Source organism: Apis cerana, linkage group LG4 (genome assembly GCF_029169275.1).
Source record: "Apis cerana isolate GH-2021 linkage group LG4, AcerK_1.0, whole genome shotgun sequence".
NCBI lineage: Eukaryota > Metazoa > Arthropoda > Insecta > Hymenoptera > Apidae > Apis > Apis cerana.
The window spans coordinates 1,919,745-1,944,945 of NC_083855.1; the positions used below are offsets into that span (position 1 = coordinate 1,919,745).

The following is a 25,201-nucleotide window of genomic DNA, read 5'->3' on the forward strand; positions in this document are numbered from 1 at the left end:
ACTTATTTTAGTTTTTCAATTCTGTTTCTATAATCCTTTTAATTATAAATTTAATTATAAATATTTTCTTTAATAATGGAATTTCATGAGATAAAATTTTTATATTTAAATTGAATACATAGATAATATGAAAAATTAAATAAACATTAAAATTCATTCTGATAATTATTTACATAAAAATCATTCTCCAATTTTAATAACTTTTTAATATATTAAAATCATCACTGAAAAATTGTTGTTGTTTATTATAAAGTTATTAACAAAAATGTTTTTTCGAAACAATTTAAATTAAATCAAATTAATTTTAATTATTTATTAAAAATAATTGATGACAACCAGATTAAGAAAATTATTCCAAATTCAATGAAAAAATTAAACATTCATATAGTATGCATTAAATCAGCTTAAATGAATTTTTATTTAATTTTAATTTGAAATAAAATTAAATTTAGAATTAATGGATATCAAGATTTAAAATTTTTTAATTGAATTAAGTAAAAATTTAATTTTTGATTTCATTGGATTTGGATTAATGAATAATGACTTAACCTAATTTTATTTGAATTATTTTTACTAATAAATAAGAAAGAAAATTTTCATAACAATATTGAGATTGACAATTAATAGCGATTAGCAATTAATTTATAAAATACCTTTTGTAAATATATACTTTTAATTCCATCCATAAAATTAACAAATTTAAAAAATGAAATAAAAATTCATTCACTTGCCAAGTGTGAGAGTCCTTGGAGATTTCTGAATATTTAACAAACAGTCGTTCACGTAAGTGGCAGTCATATTGTTGTTACCCTCGTTAACATTTGTCATCAAGATAAATTGACTGGAATTTGATCCTCTCATCACGCTTCTTTCGTATTCTCGATTAATGATTTTGTTCATCGTCGAATCAGGCAAGTTTCGCTCATTGTCCTTCTTCGGTTCGGTTAATCCATTATACTCAGTCATGTTCGATATTCGCACGATGCTTGTCAACTTTTGATTATCATCACTGACAGATATTGACGGTGAATTCTGATGATCATCTGTTTGTTTAAATGTGGATTTCGGGTAACGTGATAGGCTACTATAGGTAGGCCGTCGTGGCTCTAACTTTTGAGACGACCATTTTCCACAGCAATTCGGTAGCATCAACTGAAAGTTAACTTTAGTTTATTTACACTCTGTCGGATTTGAGTTTTTTTATTTTTTGTTTTAAAATTAAAATATTATTTGAAAGTTTCTTCAGATATTTTCTAATTTATTCTGAAGAATACTTTTAAATTGTGTATTATCCATTCGAGAATTACTTTCACTTTCAAATAAGCGATAGAATTATTTAAGTATATATAATCTTTAAAAGCTATAAGAAAGTCTCAAATGAAAACATAAGATAAATGGAAACTTAATTTAATAAAAATTTATTTTAAAATATTGCTGAAATTTTTAAATATATTAAATTTATATTGATTTTAAAATTAATATTTCTAAATTTTATTTAATTGCAATTATGCATGTATCATCTTGTTATTGTAATATTTTTGTATTAAATTTAAACCATTATTAATAATTATAAGTACATCATTATAAGAAAAATGTAAATAATATAATAAATTAATAATTAATTTTAATTTTAATATAAAAAAATTATAAATTTAATCTTGATTTCTATACATTTCTATAAAAAAAGAATATATAAAAAATTAAAATTTATTAGACATTATTGTTAAAAGATTAATTAGCTAATAGGAAGATTTAAATTTTAAACCTTCGATAAAAAATTTTCAATAATAAATTCAAATAAATTTTTCAATATTCAATTATATATCATGGAAATAAAAATTTAATTTTGATTAGAAATTTATATGTGATATATATAATGATAAATTTATTATTCGTTATTCTTAGAAAGAAATTCATGATCAAAACAGAAATCCTTAATATTGAAATCTTCGATTAGAAATTCTCAAATGATAACTTACCTTGAAAGCCTCTCTAAATTTGTTGGACATAATGTTGTACAATAGTGGATTCACTGTCGTGGAAAGGTAATAAAACACTCCCGACATATATGTGAGGATGGTATAGACTATTACTAACGCATCTTCCGGTTTATCCTTACTGTTTTGTGCGTAGACAGCTAATAGTCTTTGGGCATGGAATGGTGCCCAACAGATAAAAAACGCCACCACCACTGCAACTGAAACACGATCAAATCATTTTGATTTAATAATGCAATTTTTAATACATTTCATACATTTTAATGATTTATCAGAATGTATCATTATTGGATTTTTAGAAAAAAATTTAAAAACATTAATTTATTCTATAAATCTAAAAATTAGATTAAATAAAAAATCAAGTTAATCATACAGATAATTTTTTCGAAAATTTATTAAAATGAATATTTTTACTATTAATATTTGTATTAATTTTAAATTTTAAACAAAAAAATTAACAGAAAATTTAACGTAATTATAACTAACAAAAATGTTTTCAAATTTTTACGTATATCGAATAAATTTGTAAATGAATAAATTAAATATTATAAATGTAAAAGAAATAGAAAATATAAGTTATAACTTATTTTTTAAAGATTTTTATATTAAAAGTATTAATTCTTGAGTATTTCTAAATATTTCTAAGTATTTCTGAGATTTATTAAAACTTAGATTTAAAATTAGATTTAAAACTTATTATTAGTCATTAAAATAGAGATCAGTAAAAATTTTGGAAATAATTACAATTAGTAAATTGTAAATTCATTTTAAGAAATAATTAGAATTGTCTATAATAATTGAAAAAAAAATTAAAATCATGATTTTTTTCGTAATTTGTGTTAATAATTGCATATATAGTATTTAAATACTAAATATATAGTATATAATATATAGTAATAATAATATAAAATATAGCATAATATAGTACAATATAATATATAGTATTTAAATATTAAATTTTACAATGAATGAAACTAGAATGAAACTATCTTCTAAGGATTTGTTTTATCAAATTTTTAAATCTTTGAAAGTACATATGAATTTATGTATTTCGATGGATTTATAAAACAATAAATTAATGAATTTGCAAAAGTGAGATTGATAAATTACATGGTAACAAAAAAAATTTTTATTAAATTTTTTCAAACTGTGTTGTAACCATTTACTTTCATTTTTGATCTTTCGATGTTTGATGATTATTTTACTACGATAAAAGAATAAACTCTTATATTTTTTTTAATTAAAATCAACATATTTCTTTTTATAAAGAAAAGAGAAAAAAATTTCATTATTAATTATAATAATTGAATTATTAACAATAATTTAAAAATTATAAAATATAAAAAATAATATAAAATAATGTATAAATAAAGTTAAAAAAAGAAATAATTAAAATAATTAATTACTTTAAAATTTTATTATTCTATTAGAAAGTTTAGAAGATTCTTATGGATTTCTAATTTTTATTTTACATTCTGAATATCAAATAAATTTATATCAATAAAAAATTATGTTAAAATAATTATGTATATATTATATATATACATGAAACAATTATATATATATATATATATATATATATATATATATATATATATATATATATATATATTATTAATATAATCTTTCGGAATTGGAAAAAAAAAATATTCACAAATGATTGAAATGTTCGTTTTTGAAACAAGATATTGAAATATGAGTAACTGAATCAAAATATAAATTTATGTTTCATATTTGAAAATTTGAGCCTTCATTGCCATTAAGATGTGAATTTATTGTTTAAAGAGATATTGATAAAATTTTTTATTAAAGATTTTCTTATTAATTGAAATGTGAATTTACATGTATTGTAAAAGATATTTATATATTTTCATATAGTATGGAAATATTATAAAAATGATTAATGTTGACATTAATATTTAAAAATTATTTATATTTCTAAAATTTCTCTACTATTTAAAATTTCAATTGATAAATTAATTAATTAAATATTTGAACTATTAATGTTGACATTAATTATATATAATTAATTATATATTAATTACATATATGTCATTAATAATATTATATATTAATATATCAACATATTTACAAAAATATGTCATATACATTTTATATTTTTTTTATAAATTTCACTTAAATTGTAAATATAATAATAATATTGAATGCATTTCAATATAATAACACAATAATAATTATAATAATTACATTAATATTAACATTAAATATTATTAATAATAATAATGCAGTAATTAATAATTACATTAATAATATTAAATATAATTTTCATATATTTGCAAGAATTATTTAATCAAAATTAGTGAAATTTATGTATAATATAATATTTATAATTATAATTATAATATAAATTTAATTAAATTATAAATTTACATAATTTAAATTAAATTAAATTTATGAATTTAAATGTTAAATTTAATTTTGAATTTAATTATGTGCAATTATTTAAAAATAAATTATTTATTCTATAATTTATTCTATAAATAATTAAAATAAATAATTAAAAAAATTATTGTTAATTTTTTTATTTTTCATTTTAATTTCTTCATTTTAATATAATAATTTAATAATAATAATATAATTATGTAAATTTTAAAAGAAATATACATCAAGAAAATGGAACACTCTATATGGTAAAATTTTTTATTTTAATTATTTCTTTATTTTTTTTTTATGCAAAGCGTCTCTTGATCTCTTTTCTAATGATAAATTACTAGCTTTGAATTTCATGAATAACCAATATTGTTGTTCCAATATTTGCATAATTTTCTTCAAATTTTAAATTTATGTTTTCAATATCTTTTACAACATATGTTTTCTAAATTTGCATTAGTCTTAAAATATTATATGAATATTCATTATTTATCAATTAATAATAAACTCTAAATATATGTATAATACAAGAAAATTCATTTTTTTCAATGTAATTAATAATAATAATCATCGACTAAAATTTAATAGATAATATTGATATAAATTCAAAGTGAAGAAACAATATATCATTTACAGTAAATTATATTATACTTTTAGAGAGAATTTATTGAGATAAAGACAGTATAATTTATGATAGACTGTTTTGAATCAATGATTTGTGAAATAGTAATTTTGATATAAAAGAAATTTTATCTAAACAAAAATTATAAACTTAAAATATAGTATGAACTGATAGTCAAAATAATAGTGTATATGTATATATATTACATTTATTTGCAAATTCTTATTACAGTGCTTTAAATTATTTATTAATATAAATTAATCATTAAAAAATTATTTATAATATATGATAAGATAATGTATTTATTCCATAAATTTAGAAAATTAATATCAAACATTATCTTTACTATAATACAGATTTTTTTCAAATAATATTATATTTTGATAAGTAATGTCATTGAAATTATATTTTTTATTTGGTTAATTAAAGAAATTTCAGATAAAATGAATATTTGGGAAAATAATAAATTAAAGAACTAATTATTTGAGAAAATAATATATATTTCTTAATAGAAAACTTGTTTCTGAAATAGAATATATATTGAACAGCAAATAATGACTATAACAGAGTTATTAAAAAATACTAATATAAATATTTTTTATTTCTGTCAAAATATCAATTATTTTCATTAAAATCAAATAATAAATAATAAAAAATTTATTTCGAAAAATGTTAAATAAATCATTTAATTGTAAATAAATTTTTTATTACTATTATACATTATTTATTTTTTAGAAAAATGCTTTATGAAATATTTTTTTTTATTTCAAAAGTAAATTAATTTTTAAATGATTTTAAAAAATAATTTTAAAATAATATGATTTGGAAATTCCTTAAAATATCTGCTATGATCATTTATTCATGGAATAGGAAAACGATTTCTAAATAAATCTATAGATGTAAAGTAAAAAAAAAAATTTAAAAACAAGTGCTTAGAAAGTTTATTGGAAAATTGAAATATGAAGAATGGATTACATTAGAACAATCAAAATATTTCTCAAGTATTATTTCCAAATATTCCATGAACTGAAATCATTGCTGAAAATATTACACTTTCTGATTATTCTTTTATTATGGTATCATAATTGATTGAATTTATAAAGCATTGTAGTATAAAATTGAAATGTAATCATTAAAGATGTACTAAATACGTAAAAAAAATTTTTAGATCGGTTTTAGATTTAGATTATTAGAAAAATAATACAATTCATAATATTTTAATTATAATAAAATTATTAAAACGTGTTATAATGGAATATCATATGTTGAAGAATCAATTTTATATTATAAAAAATCATAATATTTTTAGTTATGATAATTTAGAGTTTTTAATTTACAAATTATCTAAAATTTAAAAAAATGGAAATTTAAAAAACAAATTATTTGAAAATTTAATTAATTTTTTTTAAAACATGTTAGAATGAATTATTTGTATAAATTCTAAAATTTAATAAAAGTTTTATGGCAATTTTTATTGAATTTTAGAATTTAGTAAAAGAATTCACTAAAAATGTGATGGTCAAACTATTGTCAAATGAAAAAGACATCAAAACTCGTTCAAGAAATAAACAGAATTTTAATTATGATAACTCAAAAATTGTTTGTCTTCAAATATTCTTTATTATTATTTTTCTATTATTATTATTTTAATATTATTTATTTTAAAAAAATTTGCATATTTATGCCGAAGCAATTTATTTATTTCAAAATGACTTATAAAATTAATAAATTTGATCAATTATATTCAATATTTGATAAAAATAATAGTGTCATTCGATGCTTGTTTTATGTTGATGACTTGATAATAAATCTTCTGTTCTTGAATATTTTATATTCAATATCAAACATGGAAATATAATATTGGAATATAATGGAATATAATATTTTATAACCGTAATTTCCAAGTTATGGTTAACCATTCTTCGCGAATTCCATTTTGATTGATTTTGTAAATCGTTTTTATCGCTAAAATAGAGATAATATAATATAATGGTTTTCAATTAGTAATATGAATTTGATGATACAAAGATAAAATATTAATGCAATCAACTAAAAATCTAATTTTAACATTCTAGTATAATAAGAAAATTGTTTTTAAAAAATTAATAAAGAAATTAATATTATTGTTTTTTTTATCTAAATAATACAGAAAATTAATCTTTTAATGCACAATAATTAATAATATAGGTATCTATATTTTTAAATTTACAAATACATGTAAATATCAATTTTAAATTAAATTTTATTTCCTTTGTTAATTATCGTGAATAGATGTATAATTTGGATAATAGAATATTTGATTAGTAGAACGTTGAATAGTAAAACTTAGAATAGTAAAATTCTAAAGTTCAGATATTATTGTATTTGAATAATAAAAATTTTACTGTATATTTTTCAAAGTGCTTTGATTTTTTAATTTTAATTTTGATAATTATATATTTATAAAATAATTGAAAAAACTTGAAAAGTATTTAATTATTAAAAATAAAAGATCAGTATAAATACGATAATCTATGATATAAATTATATAAATACTATAAAACTTAATGTAATTATATAAATATTATATAAATATTAATCTTCAAATAATTATATCGTATAAATATATAGATTATTTGACAGAAATTATAATTTATATAACTACATTTTTCAATTTCTCAGAAATAGAGATTATGCTAATTTATTTAGAGATATGCTAACTTCTTAGAATACTTCGGATTCGCATGTGCAAATACATAAAAAACGTTTTATTTCTAAAATGAGATTCCAATCGATTTCATTGACATCTCGAAAATTTTTTCACAATCTTCGAGACAATCGTTTTTTGATGCGATTTTTCCAATCGCTGAAAAAAAAAACTTTTTTGCATGAAAAAAACTGTTTATTCATCATTTTTTGATTATTCAAGAATAAAATAAGTTAATATTATAAAAAATGATGAAAAACTGTATATAATTGACAATCTAATAATATAAAATATTTATGATTTTATCTGATATAATTTACAATGAACATTTTTCTTTATTTTGAAAATATTAATTTGAATTTATAAATTCTTTTTGATATATATTTTTCTTAATATCATATAGATATGTAAATGTTTATGCATTTATGAAAAATATAAGTGTACAAAAATGATATAAGAAAAATAAAAAAAACACAAAATATTAAAAAGTATAATATATAGTAAAATATTATAAAATAATATTCAACAATACAGTTAGTTAGTTATGATATTTAAAAAAAAAACTTTTTATCAAACTATTTCTTGAGTTATATTTATAAAAATTTGATTTTACATTACAAACATTCACAATTTATTTATAATTTTCATAATTTAAATTCATGATTATTTAGAACAAACATAATAAAAATCAGAAAAATTTTTTTATATTTAATCTTTAAATTCTCAACATATGGATTATAAAGGGATTGTGATTATTTTGAACAATTTATGTAAATATTAGAAAATAATAGAAGCAATAATGAATTTTATCTTTGACTGAATTTTCAATTATTGTGCTAATTAAAAATAAACAAAAAAAATTGTTCGTTATCGATAGTTCTTAATCAAATCAATTTTTACCATTATAAAAAAATATTATTTATAATTAATCATATATAAAAATAATTTATAAAAAAATTATTTAAAATTTTTTAAGATTATTATCAAAATTTTTAGCAAAATTATAACATATATCGTTTGAAAGAAATTCCAAAATCATTTAAAATAATTTTTTAAATAAAATAATTGTTATAATAACTTTTTTATATTTTATAAGTTATACGGTATAATATATAGAGTCTTATAAATTAAGAAATAAAAATTATTTTATTTCTTAATTTATAAGACTCTATATATTATATTATTTTATTTATTATTATTATTATTATTATTATTATTTATAAATGAAGTAATAGTTTCAATCTTTTGTCACTATAATTAAATTATTGATACAAATGATTTACGAAATAATTAAACCAAAAAAAAAATAAATAAATAAATTTCGAATCAAAGACGGAAGATCTTCATTATAGATCTTCATATAGATCTTCATCTATATCCTTAAATGGACATATCATGCAATCCAATATATTACTTGACATATTATTGTTCGTCTATTTTCAGGAACGATTTATCGTTGCTATTTGAACTTTAGCTACTATATCTCTATAATATATAATATATAGTGAAAAACAGAAAAAATTCATCATATGTGATACACATACTTTTTTTTTGTGTTCTTTTTTTCTAAGTTGTCTAATTAATTTTGTTGTTTTATGAAAAGATTTTTAATGTAAGTTTTTAAAAAATTTTTCCAGTATATCAAATAAATAAAGAATTGCGGGAGAATACAAAGGAGGCTAATATTTAAAGTGTCACAAATTTTTCAAAGTTATCTACGCGAGCTATAATAATATTGTATGAAATGTATGAACTAAACGTGAATTTTTGTTGAGCTTAGAAAAAATTCAAAGAAATATACAAAATGTCTCTGAAATAATTTTATAAATAGTTAGATAGTGATTTTATATGAAAAAATAAGTTAAAAATATTGAATAAAATTAATTTGACAATTTTTCAAATAGAAGTAAATATAAATAAATTATGGAAAAATAAAAGTTATTTAAATAAATAATCATAAATGATTATTTTATAGATGAAAATAATGTAGAAATATAGAATAAAATTTTATTGTTCATATTTTCCTTGTTTTTAAGAAACGAAATTAAATATTTCAAATTCAATTTTCTCGAAAATTAATTTTTAAATAGAAAAAATTTCTGTTTTTTACTTATGTTAAAATTATGTACATAATTCATTAGTATTTAATCAAGAATACTAATTTTATTTATAGTTGAAAATTTTTTAAATTTTTTAAGTAATTTAATAATAACAATTTAATTTTGAAATTGAAAAAAAAATTTTTCTTGTAACATCATTTTTTTTAATGTTTTGAAATATATTAAAATTTTTCAAAAAAGCATGTATTTTTTCCATTCTATTTTGGTAAATTCTAAATGAAAATAAAAAATATTTGAATATTAGTTTTAAATGAATTTTATATCACAATATTTTGCAATTAGATGATTTTATTTTTAAGTTTATTTACAAATTAAAAAATTAAAATCAAAAATAAAAAGTCTCTAGTTGAAAGTCTAGTTTTAATGGAAAAAAAATTAAAAGTTTTGATAAAAAAATATTAAAATTTAATAATTTTTTTAAGTTTTGAAGAGATATTGAATATTGAAAATCTAAATCTAAGATTTTTTAAATTTTAAAGAAAATTATTGAATTAGAATTTAGCACTATTTAATAATTTTTTAAATAAATTTTAATAAGAAGTTTAAAATATTAAATGTTAAAATTAAAATTAAAAATTTTTTTATTTTAAAAGTTTATTTTAAAGTTACTAAATTTAAATATGTAAATCACGAAGTTGTAACACAAAAGTCTCTTTGTTTTGAAGATTTTCAAGATTATATGTACTCTGTTAGATAGGTATGTGATGTAGAGAGAGATTAGAGAAGGGATGAAAGAAACTTTGTTAGAGGCAAAGGTCGAGTGGATGAAAATATTTAGTCACGGCGCATTGAAGTTTACAATAGATTAATTATTATGATAAGCTCATATTCAACACAAGAATGGATTTTCATAGACATTTATTAATAATTATTGGTCTAAAGAATTTTTTTTTCATTAATGAAAATATCAAGTAAAATAAATTATAATCTCTCCTAAAAGCCAATTTGTTCAAACATTTAAAAAAAATTTTGAATTGTATTTTTGATTTAAAATCTAGATCAAATAAAATTAAAAATTTAAAAATTATTTTTCACTTCTAAATATTTATCTACCTATAACTATTTCTATCATTTTAAAATATTGCCATTTATGAAATTTAAGTTTTAATGCATTCAATAAACATCACATTTTTGAAATAAGAATCATTCAAAATTTAAAACTTTGAACAAATAATTTTTCCAAGTTTAATATTCATTGTATATCTTGAAATATCTTTGTTTAACACTAATCAAACATAGAAACAACATAGGAAAATGAATCGATTATTCCAGTTGCAAATTCAAAACGAATACATCTTTCTTCCGATGAGAACTTTTCAAGAAAGCATGTCCAATGTTGTTTACTTTTAAGATAAATATTTGACAGACAATGATTTATATAGTCGTTGTGAATGGCACATAGTTGAATTTCGATTGTTTTCTGCGTCGTTTGGACACAATTCATGGCATTCTACCAATCCATATTGCGTTCTTAAAAATCGCATTCTTTATGAACTTCATCTTGTATGATAATTTTTGAGAATAAAAAAAAAATGTAGTCATGTAGCAATTTTTGACTTCTCGACTTGCGTTGTTTTTTATTTTTATCATTTTTATTAATAATTATCAGTTTTTTTCTTTTAAATTTATATCTATAATGATTTATGAAAATATTTTATTTGTATTTTAAAAAGAAATTCACTTAATCTAAAAAATCTGATTTTAAAATTTGTATGTATGTAAAATATAAGTTATATATGGAATTTTTTTTCTTATAACCGAAAATTTCTTTGACAAAGTGAAAGTGAATGATTATATATGGATAAAATAAACAAAAGATATAAAATAAAATTTTTTTATTTAAAACTTTGCCTTAGAGTAAATAAAATATGAAAATTTTTTTAATATAAATGAAATAAGTTATACAAATAAGTTATCAATATAATTATTCTATAACATAAAAATAAACAAAAAATATAAATTAATTATTAATAATATTTTAATTAATAATTAAAATATTTTATTCCTTGTTTTTGAAAAAATCGAAATAAAATATAATATGAAAAGTCGTATAATTTCAAATTTAATTTTTTTGAAAACTAATTTTTAAGTAAAAAAAATTTATTATATATTTTTTTATATGTTTAATTTCATATATAGAATTGCTTTTAATTGATAATTCATTCATATTATATTATACATTGGTAAATTAGCCAATTTCGATTTTATTTAAAAATTCTTTAAACTTGTCTTGAAAAATTCGATATTTTCGATTTATTTTTTTTTAAAATTATTTTTTTAAAACTTGGAATGATTTTATTGTCATCCATAAAATGATAATGCTTTAAAATCAAAAACTTTTTTTTTAATTCAATTTTTAGATTTAAACATCTAGAAAATAAAATAAAAAATAAAACATTTTTTATATATATTATTTGTTAATGTATATAAGATTAATATTTATTAAAATTTATATTAAAGGATTACAGTAAAATTAATTATAGTAAATGAATGTAGTAAATAAAAATGAACTACATTAGATCTTTTAAAATTTATTTTTCATAAAAGCTCTCTTATTTATCTATCTCTTAATGCTCTACATACAATATTGTGGTATCTTTTTCTTGCATTTTAATTATTTTATTGTAAAGAACGATTAAGGTATATGTCTGTAACAGAAATAAGCAAATAGAATAATAAAATTTTTTTTAATTCAAATTGGTTCAGTAGTTTCTTAATTGAAATATAATTTCAAGAACATGTAAGAAAAAAAATTTTTTTTAGGAATTTATTTTTTTTTTGTTTCATTTTAGAAAAAATAAAAAAAATATTTTATTTTTCTATTTATTTGATTTTCTATTTATTTAATTTTGTTTAATTATTTTATTATTTACTTAAAAATATTATATATATTCTATTATAAAATAAAACTGAATTATGTTACAACACGTTGGATTGGATATGGAAAAATAGTTATTAAACTATTTCGATTATTTAACATAATAACTATGAATTTTTTGGTATAAAAGAAAGAGTTGAAAAAGAATTGAAAATTTATTTAATATTAATTTTAATTGCTAATGAAGAAAATAATTAAGAGGCATCATAGTTGCAATACATCAGATCAATGTTTAACTGCAATTAAAGTGATCAATGTCATACTTACAACCTACCCATTTGCATAATGATTGAAAGATGCAAGAGACCAACATTTTGAGCAATATCCTAATTAAATAAATAATATTATGAAAAAATAAATATAAATACATGAAGAAATGAAAACTTTTTTCTTTTTTTCTGTTTTTTCTTTCTTTTTTTTAAACTGGAGTAAATTTCTGAAAGTTTTTTTTTCACAATTTATCAATTTTCTATATGCTTCCAAATTTTATAATATATACGTTTTTATAATACGTTTGAAATTTATTTATTATATTTATTAATATTATTTATCGCGATATTTACATTATTCATTATTTCATAACTAATCAAAATTTTTACAATATAATCACAATATTACAATATAATGGCATAATACACTTGGACACAAATGTTTTTATCACATTGTTTTTGTTGATATTTCCAATTCATTTTCTTGATATGCATTAGTTATCTAGGTTTCGCTTAACATTATTTTGATGCAGCATGAGACAAATTAATCGTATTAATAGAATTGATTCTATTAATTTTAATTTCTACATTTACATATCTTTATTACGATAGAATATTAGTGTGAAAAATTTCAATTATACGATTATTAAAGAAATAGAAAAAAAAAATTGAAATTACATCTATATCGATTTTTCTAATTTTAATTTGAAATTAATTCTATAAATATCAATAGTAATTTCCTTTAAATAGAATTCTTAAATTATTAATTAAATTCATTTAATTACAAAATTTGATATTTTTTTTAATATAAAAAAATTCTAAACGATAACAATTAAAATATCATAATAAATTTAAAAAATCACAAAAATCTATCATTGAAAAACTACAAAAATTCTTTTATTGAATTTTAATTGAGATAAAAATTAATCGAAAGTAAACAATTTTGAAGAAAATCGCGATAAAATACGATAAGATATCTAAATGCTTCATCGTTCCATAGTTGTTACTGAATAGAGAAATGGTCAATATTACTTCATGAGCGTCAAGGGATCTCTATTTCGCAATATCTCTATTTCGACAATAAAAATAAAATTTCAGCTTTTCATTCAAATAACGCAAAAAATCTACCCCTCAGCATGATTTCACATATGATGGTTGAAATTTTTTTATTTGTGATTAGCTGTTCAATGAAAAATACATTTATCTCAGATGAAGATAAATAACCTCCCAATACATTCGTAAATTTGAAAATCCGACTTATCAGAAATTCCTTTATCTTCCGAATTGTGTTTTAATGATCCCAGGTCATATTATTCATTGTGACAATTTGATCATTTCTATCGATGAAATAAAATTTATTTAATAAAATATATTATTAATTCTTTATCTTTTGATTTTTTCTGATAGCTAATTAATTATCAACTATTGCAAAAAATTGTAATATCATAAATAATTTGTATTGAATGATTTTATATTATTGTCTTAATTAGAAAAATTGAAAAGCTAAATATTCAAATTATTGTTATTTTAAGAGTGAAATTATTATTATTTTAAAAATTATTGTTACTTTATAAATTAAAATTGAATATTAAAATTATTTTATTTAATTATTGGAATTAAAATTTTTATTACAATGTTGGATATTAATGAAAAAAATTTTTTTGAAGCTTTTAATTTAATTAATTGATTAATACTTATGATTAAAAGAAAACAAAACTAATGATTGATTTAAATCAATCTAATTTACGAAAATTAATTATTGATTAGAAATATATTATCATAAATGTGACTCGATATTATAAGACAAAAAGTTAAAGAATAATTATATTAATAATTATATTAAGATATTATCAATTTATTATTAGAGATTATTTATTTTTTATTTACAATTTATTTCTTAACGTTAAGATTCATTTATCATTTAAAAATTATTTTCTCATCTCAATTATATTTAAAATTATATTTCCAGAATCGAATGATTTTTTTTTTATAATTTTTCATATTTCGAACAATTCAAAATCTCTTCATAATTTATTATATTGGATTTAGTATAGATTTGCTTTTTCTTATTTCAAATTAACATATTCATTGTCGATAGTTCTTTAGTATTATAATTCTAAATTTATTATATTGATGTTATTTAGTTAGGAAAGTTGCTTAAAGATGGAAAAATAGTGTAAGTATCAGATAAAAAATCTTTAATTTTGAACAATTATAAAAAATATAATTTGTGCAATTTTTACGCTTGTTAATATTTACTTTTTCTTTTTTAAAAAAAAATGCATGATTCATATTTTCGAATCTCTCAATTGCTATAATTACAATTTTTAAACGATATTTTATTTATGACTAGATTGTTTAATATTTATGTAAATCTACACACATATTTTCTGAATATATTTTCATATTCTATAAAATTTTTAAAGATTTAATTTTTCATTTTTATATTTTTTAATTTAAATTTTTTATGATTGTTATAATGATAGGTTGCTTCTTGTTTAATGTTATCTTTATAAAAGTTAAATTAATTTTATATATTAGCATTTGAGATATTACCATTTACATAGTTCTTATTATACTATAAAAATTTAAATTTTTATAACAAAATATTTAAATTTAATATTGATTTATAATTTTTATTGATGAAAAATTTATTTTATATTTATATAAATAATAAATTATCGATAATTTAATTGATTTTTCAATATTTTGATATATTTCATTGATATTTCTTATCATATTTTTTTTATATATTCCACCAAAATATATTCATTAAATTTTAATTTATAAAAATATGAAATATTTTTTTATTAATATAAAACAACAATGATATTAATATTTCATTAATTTATTAGAGTTAAACAAATATTTCTTGATATATGATAAAGAAATAGATATATTTATTTTAGAAATAGATATTTTAATTATTTTCGAAAAAATTTTTTTTCACAATTAACATTTTTCTAAATTTTATTCAAGTATCAAATTATAACTTGATAAAATTAGTGAAATAATGGAATAATTCTTTAAAAGAAGATTTAACTTCAAATGCTATTAACTATAAGAATTTAAAAGATGTTAAATTTGTCAAAGATTTTTTCATGTTCTCAGAAAAAATCAGTTCTTGACCATTAAAATCAAATAATCTTATATTCTCTTTCTATGTTAATAATTAAATGGATAAATTCTTAATTATTTATTAAACAATGATGCAAAAATTTTGGATAAAATTTTCATTTTGAATTATTAAAAATCTAATTAGTTTTTTAATATTTATAATAAAATATTATTATATGTTTCTAATTTTAATAATATATATAATATTTTTGAATACAAAAAGGAATATGAGATAAATCTCAAAATTACTTTAAACATATATAAATATAATTGTTCAAATATAATTACATTTTTTATAGAAATATTATTTAATTTACAATTTTATCTTTAATTTTTTTTTCAAAATATATTTATATTTTCGAATTCTTTTGTAATAATTTATTTCCATTTGTTAAAGTCTAAATTATTCTTTTATATTTTTCTTTATAGAAGATAGATTGTTTTTAATAAAAAAAATCTATTACATTTCTAAAATAAAATCTTCATTGACAATCTTTAAACTTACTATTTTATAATAATTTTGAAGTCTTATTGAAAAAGCAATAGAGACAAAAACATTTTAAAAATTTTTCAATTATACAGAAAATTTACATATTGTTAGAGATTTCTATCAATTTTCTCTCAATTTTGTGCCAATTTCGCATTAATTTTGCAAGATAATAAAAGTAATATACTATCTCGAGATTTACAATTGCGTAAATTTATATATATAAAATTTTACAATATGATTTATCTCCTGATCAATTTTCTTACGCAAATTATTTGAAAAAGAACTATTTCGTATTTCGCGAATACAGTAATCAATATAATACTATTAATGCTATATTATAACATAATATAGAAATTTTATGGTAACTTCAATAGAACTATCTTTAGAAGAAATTTATTAAATCTATTTTAAATTAAATTATATATTAATAAATAAATATAAATAAATTAAAAAATTTTTATCATTTTTTACGAACTCGAATTCGAATTTTTCTTAAAAAAATTTGAAATTTTATTTAATTATGCTATTATATGTAATATTCTATAATTACATAATATTTTTGTATTAAATTTTAATTACTAGTAAGTTTTTGAAAAAAATGTAAGCAATGTTAATATTTAATTTTAATAAACGAAAACGATTATACATTTAATCTTAATTTCATATTTTACATTGTTCATTGCAATAAGTTGATTAGTTTAGTATAAAAAATTTTTAAATTCAACAAGATATCATTCAAATTTTTTCTTTTCATATTGTTCAATTTTCAATATTCAAGTACATAAGATATTAATCTACTCGTGGGATATTTTTAAAAAATTAATTATTTTCTAAAGATTAAAATAAATACAAAAGTTAATATAAAAAATGTTAAAAAGATTAAAAGATTAAAATTTATTTATTAGTTACAAATAATTTAAGTTCTTGTTATGTAAAATGAAATATTATATTCTCAATTACGCTATTGCATTGTCTCACTCTGTCTCCATTTTATTTCTAACACAAAATAAAATTGTTTATAATTAAATAAATAAACATCACAATAAATAAACTTTATAATCGACCATTTAAAAGTATTCCTATTATTAATAATAATAACAACATATTAATAACGATTTAACATGATATATAAAAACTCAAAAAGAATTTAAAAGGAAATCAATTATAAGAATATTAAAAAAAAATAAGATAATTCTGAAGGAATTTTTTATACATTATAGGAATTCTAATAGGAATTTAAATTTAGTATTTTGTAGAAACTTTAAACTATTTCTGTAAGATCATAAAAAGAATTTCAAGAGGATTCTAGTAGAATATTTAAAGAAAAATAAAGGAGTTAAAAACTTTAGAAAATTTATTATGCTTGAAAATATAATACATTACACAATCAAGATGGTATCGTATTTAAACGAAAATGTTTTTATAAAATGTATTAGGAAGCGAATAACAATGAATCGAATGATGACACAGAAATAAAACAAAACATATTCGCGTTCATAACTATTTGTTTTATTGATTGCATTGCATTATATCTAGTAAATTCATGAGTATAAATAAAGTGATTTTCGTTTAGCACAAATATACAAAAGAAATAATAAAAATAATAAAATAATTGATGAAATGATCGAAGAATAGATACAGTTTCTAACTTAGAGAATAAGAAGTTTGAGTATAGGAAATTGATAGAATTGATAGAAGAGGATTAAGGAGTAGATAATGAATTGAAACGAAGAGAGAATCAAGATAATATTTAATGGTTTATTTGCGTTGTCTTTGAATGCAGTTTCTCGTAAATCACGTTGGAAAATGTTGGAGAGATTTTTTGAGAGAAGCATTGTAGTTATTGATTAGGAAATTTTAAATGGCAAACTATTGGTCTTTCATTCGTGGTTTAAATTTATGAATTGTAATAAAGAATTATGTTTGAATACAAAGATTTTAAATAGAAGCATTGATTCTGATAAGAGAATAAATTTGGAGAATTAAATAAGATTAAAGTAGAATCAAATAGAAAGAATAAAGTAAGTTTAAGTCTCCAGTTTATGTGATTCAATTATATTTTTAGATTACTATATTTAAACTTTATTTAAATCAAATTTTTCATTTTTTTTTAAATGTATAGGTATATCTTAAAATAATGATTCCTAAATGCATATTGTTAAAAGAAAAATTAAAAAATTTCAATATCATTAAGATAATGTATCCTTTATAACTTTATAATATTAGCAATATTAAAAAAAAAGTGCTCTCTCTTATTCAATTATATTTTTTGGATACAAAGTCAGAAATTTAGATAAAAATTTCAATTTTTTCATTTTGCCTAATTGAATTATATTCTTCTATATTTTTCTAATATAAAATCAAAAATTCTTGCCCCAGAATTTATAGAAAATTTTTTCATTTTTTATCATATGTTAATTATATTTTTCTAATTCAAAATCTAAATTTTTATTCAAATTTATGTTTTTAGAGAAAAATATAATTTGATAGAAAATGGCACGAATAATTGTGAGATAAGAATTTTTATATAAATTTTAAATTTTACAATTTTTTTGAAATTGATATTTATTTATTTTGTACTTACTTTTCAATTCTGCTATTTTATCAGAAATTAATCATATTTTTGATAATTTTTTTGACAAAATTTTAAGAAACTGAAACATAAATAGGATGTCTCATTTTATTATAATTTTATCATTTAGAATATCTTATTTGTTTATTATAATATTGTTAAATATGTAAAAAAATGTTAACAAAAGCGAACAGAAATTAAATAATTTTAAAAGATGCTATATTTAATATTATTAATTTTTTCAAAAACAAATTTTAAAAGTTTTTGAACTTTTTTTTTCAAATAGATTATTTTTTAATGCATGAATCATGCATGATTCTAATAGTCTAATAAGTTTTCATAGAAAATATTTAGAAAAAAGTATTTATATGTATCCATTTATACATTAAAAAATACATGATTCTATTTTTAAAAAAAATGAAATTGATCTTTACATAATTTCTTCACGTTCATCTAAAAAAAAATTATATTATATTTTTCTTAAAACCATTCAATTTTATTTGAAATATTTTTTTTATATTTTCAAAACAAATAAAATATTTTAAGTGGTAAAATTATTAATATATATAATTTTAGAATATAATGAATCAAATCTTTTTTTCTTAATAATTATGTCTAAAATATTTCAAAATTAATTAAAATTAATTTGAATTAATTATAAAAAAGTGTATATAAGTATTTTGATTGATTTTTATACAAATATTTTATAAATTATTTAGATTATGATTCTTCTGAATTCAGAATTATATACAGTTCAATAACATTAAAAATAGATAAAAAATTAAATAAAAAAGTTTTATATAATAAATTACATAAATTATTATTGAAAATCCTTATTTATTATATATAAATGAATATTTTATTATGATATTGTTAAAAGAATATATATAATATAATAATTATAAAATTGTGAATATAATAAAAGGATCAAAATAATTATTGTTCAAAAATATTTAAATTTTATGATAAAATTATGTATATTTTTATAATAATAAATAGAGGTTTTTAAAATTTTTTATAATCAATCAATTTTTATAATTTGAACAAATAGAATTATAGAAAATGGGATCCATATATTATGAAAAACTCTATATATTTTGAAATAGATATTTTATGATTGTAAATAGACACAAGTTTTCCATTAGATTCCATTAAATTCCTAATCGATTTAAACATTTAACACAAAATCTAATTCTATTAAATATCTTATTACATATAAGCTATTGTTTTAGAAAAAAATTTTCTCACATTAAGCAAAAAAAAGATAAACTTCTTTTATTAAATTTTATTAAATTTTTTAAAAAATTTTAACAATAAATTAACTTATTTCTGATAGATATTGAAAACAAAGTCATAAATTTATAAGAAATTTGATTAATATAATTTCAAATGATTAAATAATATATAATAGCTTTTGAAAATATTCAAACTCTTCTCTATATACAAATAAAAATGTTTACAATAAAACTATACATAGTTAGTTATATGTACTTCATAGTTTTCATGTATTTTATATTTATATTTGAAAATTTAATTAATAAATTGAATTAAAAATAATGATTATTCTATTATATATAAAATTCTATTATATATAAAATACTGTTTTATATTATAATTGTTTTACATATGATTTATTGTATTATACGTTCTAATTTTCATTAAAATCAAATTTTTTATGATAAATGAATTTCTTTATATGATTTTATTTTTTTAATATGAAAATTTTTGTGATTATCTATACATTAAACTGTATATTAGATATTCAAATTACTAAACTTATTTATTACTTATTCATTAGATATGAATGCGATTTCTTTAAAATATTTATAGAAGAATATTTATTCTAAAATGTTGAAATATATATAAATAAATAATAAAAAAAAGTTAAAATAAAATGTTCAATATTTAATATTTTGAAAATTTCAATATTTTTATCATTATTCAAATAATGAAAAATATAATACGATAATTTGTAAACAAATAGAAAAAATTTTTTTAGAAATAGGAAAAATATACAGAATTCTTCTGAATAGAAAATGATTCTATATGAAAGAAATAAGTCAAAAAAATCAAATAAAATCTTTTATTAATATTTTGAAGTTTTATTTTCGAGTAAAATTTATTTCGAGTAAATATTATTTCGAGTAAAAGTTTGAAAAATTTTTAAATATAAATTGGTTATTTCTCCATTAGATCTGAATAAATATCAATAGATTATTTTATAAATTATGAAAACAAACAGAAAATGCAGAATAACATTTTTTTATTTTTGAGAAAATAGAATATGTATAAATAAGAAATGTAATCGGCAAATTTTTAAATTCAATTTTTTTGAAAACTAATTTTTAAATAATATAATTTTAATTATATCTCTCATCGATTTTGATAATTTTAAAATATGTTATTAAAGTCATTCCGAATAACTTTTTTTTTATATACGTTCCCACAATTCGACATTAGCTTATAAATTGTATATTCACGAAAATACTTGCAGATTTATGATACATATATGTTCTATTTTATTTATATATTTAAACTTGTCAAAATCAGAATTTTTCAATTAAGTGAATTTTCTTGTAAGTTAATTTTGGAATACTACGTGCATCTAGAAGAAAAATTTAAAATATAATGCTATTGTAATTAATATTACAATTTGATCAATCAAACTTCTAATAATTAATTATTCTAAAATAAAATTATTTAAAATTTTATATCAATTCAATATTAAAATTTATATTTATCGTTTTTTTCAAAACAATTTCTGTATAAAAACTACTAATATTTAATAATTATACAAAATAAATTTGCATATTTTAAATCATCAACGTCGCTTATTGATGAAAATAACAAATAATAAAAAATCGTAAAAAATTACGTTTTCATCAAAGATCTTTCTGTAGTCTATGAAAAAAAACTGAATCGAAGGAAGCTGAATTCAAAAAAAGAAAAAAATTTTATTATATTAATATAATAGAAAATTTTCATTTGAAAATATATCAACTTTTATTTTAAAATATAATAAAGGCGAAAATTGCGAATATTTTAATATCTAATTTAAATAGTAATTGCGCAATTTGATGTGCGTTAATTATATAATTTATGTTATTATTTTATATATAATTTTATTAATATTTAAAAATTTATAAATAAAACTCATGACAATAAAAAGAAAAGAAATAGTTTAAAAGAAATAGAATTGGTTTATGTTTGAATTGAGTTTGGTATAAGAGATCTTGAACAAAACATTTAAAGGAATTATGATGAGACTATTAAGAAAGTCATGAATGAAAAAAGTGCAGTTACATTAAGAAAGAAATATGGTATGGGCAAATAAATGATTGATTTTAGAAGAAAATCTATTAGAAAAATTATCCATGTAAAGAAAAAAGATTTAAAAAGTAAAAATATAATATATTTTATAAAACAAATTATTTGAAAGATTAATTATATTATTATTACTTATATTATATATATATAATTCAAAAAAATGTAAAACATCCATTAATTGAAAATTCTTAAGATAATTTTAAGCAATATTTTTCTTTATAAAAATTTTTGTTATGGCAAGTTATTAACAAAAAATACTGGTCAATTATATACCTAGTCGATCTGCGATAGTAATGTTACTGATCGAAAACATCTAAACAACATATGTGGTAAGAAGTATATTGAATACAATATATATATTTTTATTGATAAAAAATTATATTAATTATATTAATTTATATTAATTTATATTAATTTACATTAATTTATATTAATTTAATTAATTAAATAATTTAATTATATTATGAACAATAAATAAATAATGATATTCAATACTTTTTTTGATATACTGCTTGGATTTGTTTGGATGTTCAATTTGGCAGCGCCGTTATGGTTTGATGTATGTTATGCGCTCCATTATTGATTAGTGTCTTTCATTAACAAAATCATAATAAACATTTTTACAAAATGTTGTTTGAAATTATTTAAAAAATCTCTCTAATTTAGATAATGGATATTTCTATGTTTTTAAGCCAGTTTATATATTTTGATAATAAATATTATAGATTGTAGATTTTTATGTAATTAAAACAAATTCAAATATTCAACGATTATATAAAAAAATATAATTTAAAATATGTGTGTGTGCGCACATGCGTGCATGTGTGTGTAAAACTATATAACATTTGCAAAATGTTAACGATTTATTAGATTTAACATAAAATTATAATATTAGATATAAAAATTTTCTCATAAATTTTTGAAAAAATTGCTATCTTTTATCTGTAAAAATTGAGTTAAAAAATCGTTCTATTAAAATTATTTAATAGAGTAAATTCAAATGAAATAGCCATTTTTTTAAAATGATCAATATAATAATTAATAGATTTAATTAATATCTAAAAAAAATTTATTCGCAATTGTAAAAAAAAAAAAAACAATTCTGTATAAATTCATTTCATTTTAAATTAATTTAAGCTTAATCTAAATGCTATTTCAGATTACACTTTCTTAAATGAAGAAGTATGATCAGGATACGTACAATAAAATAACAAATAACGTTGCAGATCCTAATGAAATTATAAAACCAGAATCTAATATAGAAATTTTTACAATTTTTACAAAGGATACTTTATTCAATCAGACTAATTCTATTTTCAGTATTGACTTATAAAAAGTAATTTTACAAAAGATATTCAAAATTTTTTTTATATTATATGTAAACTATGTGGAAATATTTTATACAAAAAAGAAAATAATTTTTTCTTTTATTAGATTTGTAACATATATTTTTTAATATTCTAAAAATATCACAAATATCTTAAAATATAGCCTTATGTATATAATTCAACTATATATTTTTTTTATGATTATTTTTTCTTTTGTTCTTTAATATTATATTTATAATATATTTGCAATTATCAATATATATATATAATATATCTTTTTTTTTTACTTACATATCAATTAAATTTTTATGATGTACTAATTATTTTAAAAAATATATATCATTTCATCCGGACTTATCCATATTGTATACTATTATATATTTTTATAGTCATTTATTGTATCCATATTAAAAAATCAGAGATTGGTTCACTTATTTGTTTTTTCAATAACCGTATGATAATATTTTAACACATAAATGTAATCTTCGAACATTATATTAATACATTATTCTGAAAAAATCATTATTTAAATAAATATAAATCATAATTTAAAAAATATGTAAAAAATTTATGGGAATATATAATTTTTTATATTACATATAACTTTGATTTTTTAACTTTAAAAATAAATAAAAACAATAATTAATGTATTTTTTATGCAATATATATTATCAAAAAAAATGAAAATTTTATAACTTTTACGAGATCGAATTATTTCATTCACAAAGTTATTTCCCAAAATTACTTTATTGTTTCAGTATCATATTGGATTATTTCAATATTCTATATTCGAGTATTTCATATTCTACAAATAAATTATTCAGAATTTTCTCAATTTTCAATATCATATCATAACCAGAAGTTTTATTTAGAATATATTTGAATTTATTTGGAATATTCATCATTATACAAATAAAATTAATATCAGAAAAAATATATAAAATATTCATTTATATCGTTTATGAAAAATATATCAAAAATGTGTTATATAATGTATAAAAATAATATATAAAGTTTATAAATTAAAGTTAATTAAATTATTAATAAATATATTCCTCAATCTATTATAATAAATTATTATAAATTCTAATAAAAAAACTATGCTTTTTAATTTACCAAAAGATTAACAATTTAAAAAAAAATTATAATTTTCTTTAATACTAAATATTCCATTTGATTAATTAAATTAATAAAAATTTAAGAAATTTTAACGAATTCGATTATATTAAATATTAATATAATTTTTCATATGTATGAAAAATATATTTGTATAGTTTTATTCATTTTTCAATAATATCTACCGATACGAGGTATGAGGATTATGTCGTTCCACGTTGTTCCATAAAGTAACCGAAATCACAAGGTCATACGATTTTATGAGATTTTATGAGATCTCTCAGGCTTTGATGAAAATGTGCACGCATGACCGAAAAAGTCTCGAAAAATCATTGTCTGGAACGTGGA

General features: G+C 17.3%; 1 protein-coding gene across 4 annotated transcripts in view; it reads right to left on the reverse strand.

Moving 5' to 3' along the window:
* The window catches only part of LOC107995431 (pyrokinin-1 receptor), a 52,578-nt gene that overhangs the window by 4,039 nt on the left and 23,338 nt on the right, over positions 1-25,201 (reverse strand). For 3 of the 4 annotated variants that reach the window (XM_062073496.1, XM_062073497.1, XM_062073498.1), the window contains exons 4-5: positions 1,980-2,197; positions 732-1,152 (exon numbers count right to left, since the gene is read on the reverse strand). In XM_062073496.1, coding sequence (XP_061929480.1) covers positions 732-1,152; positions 1,980-2,197 — 639 coding nt within the window. Of the gene's footprint in view, positions 1-727; positions 1,153-1,979; positions 2,198-25,201 lie in introns of all 4 variants that reach the window. The other variant, XM_062073499.1, reaches the window with a different exon arrangement.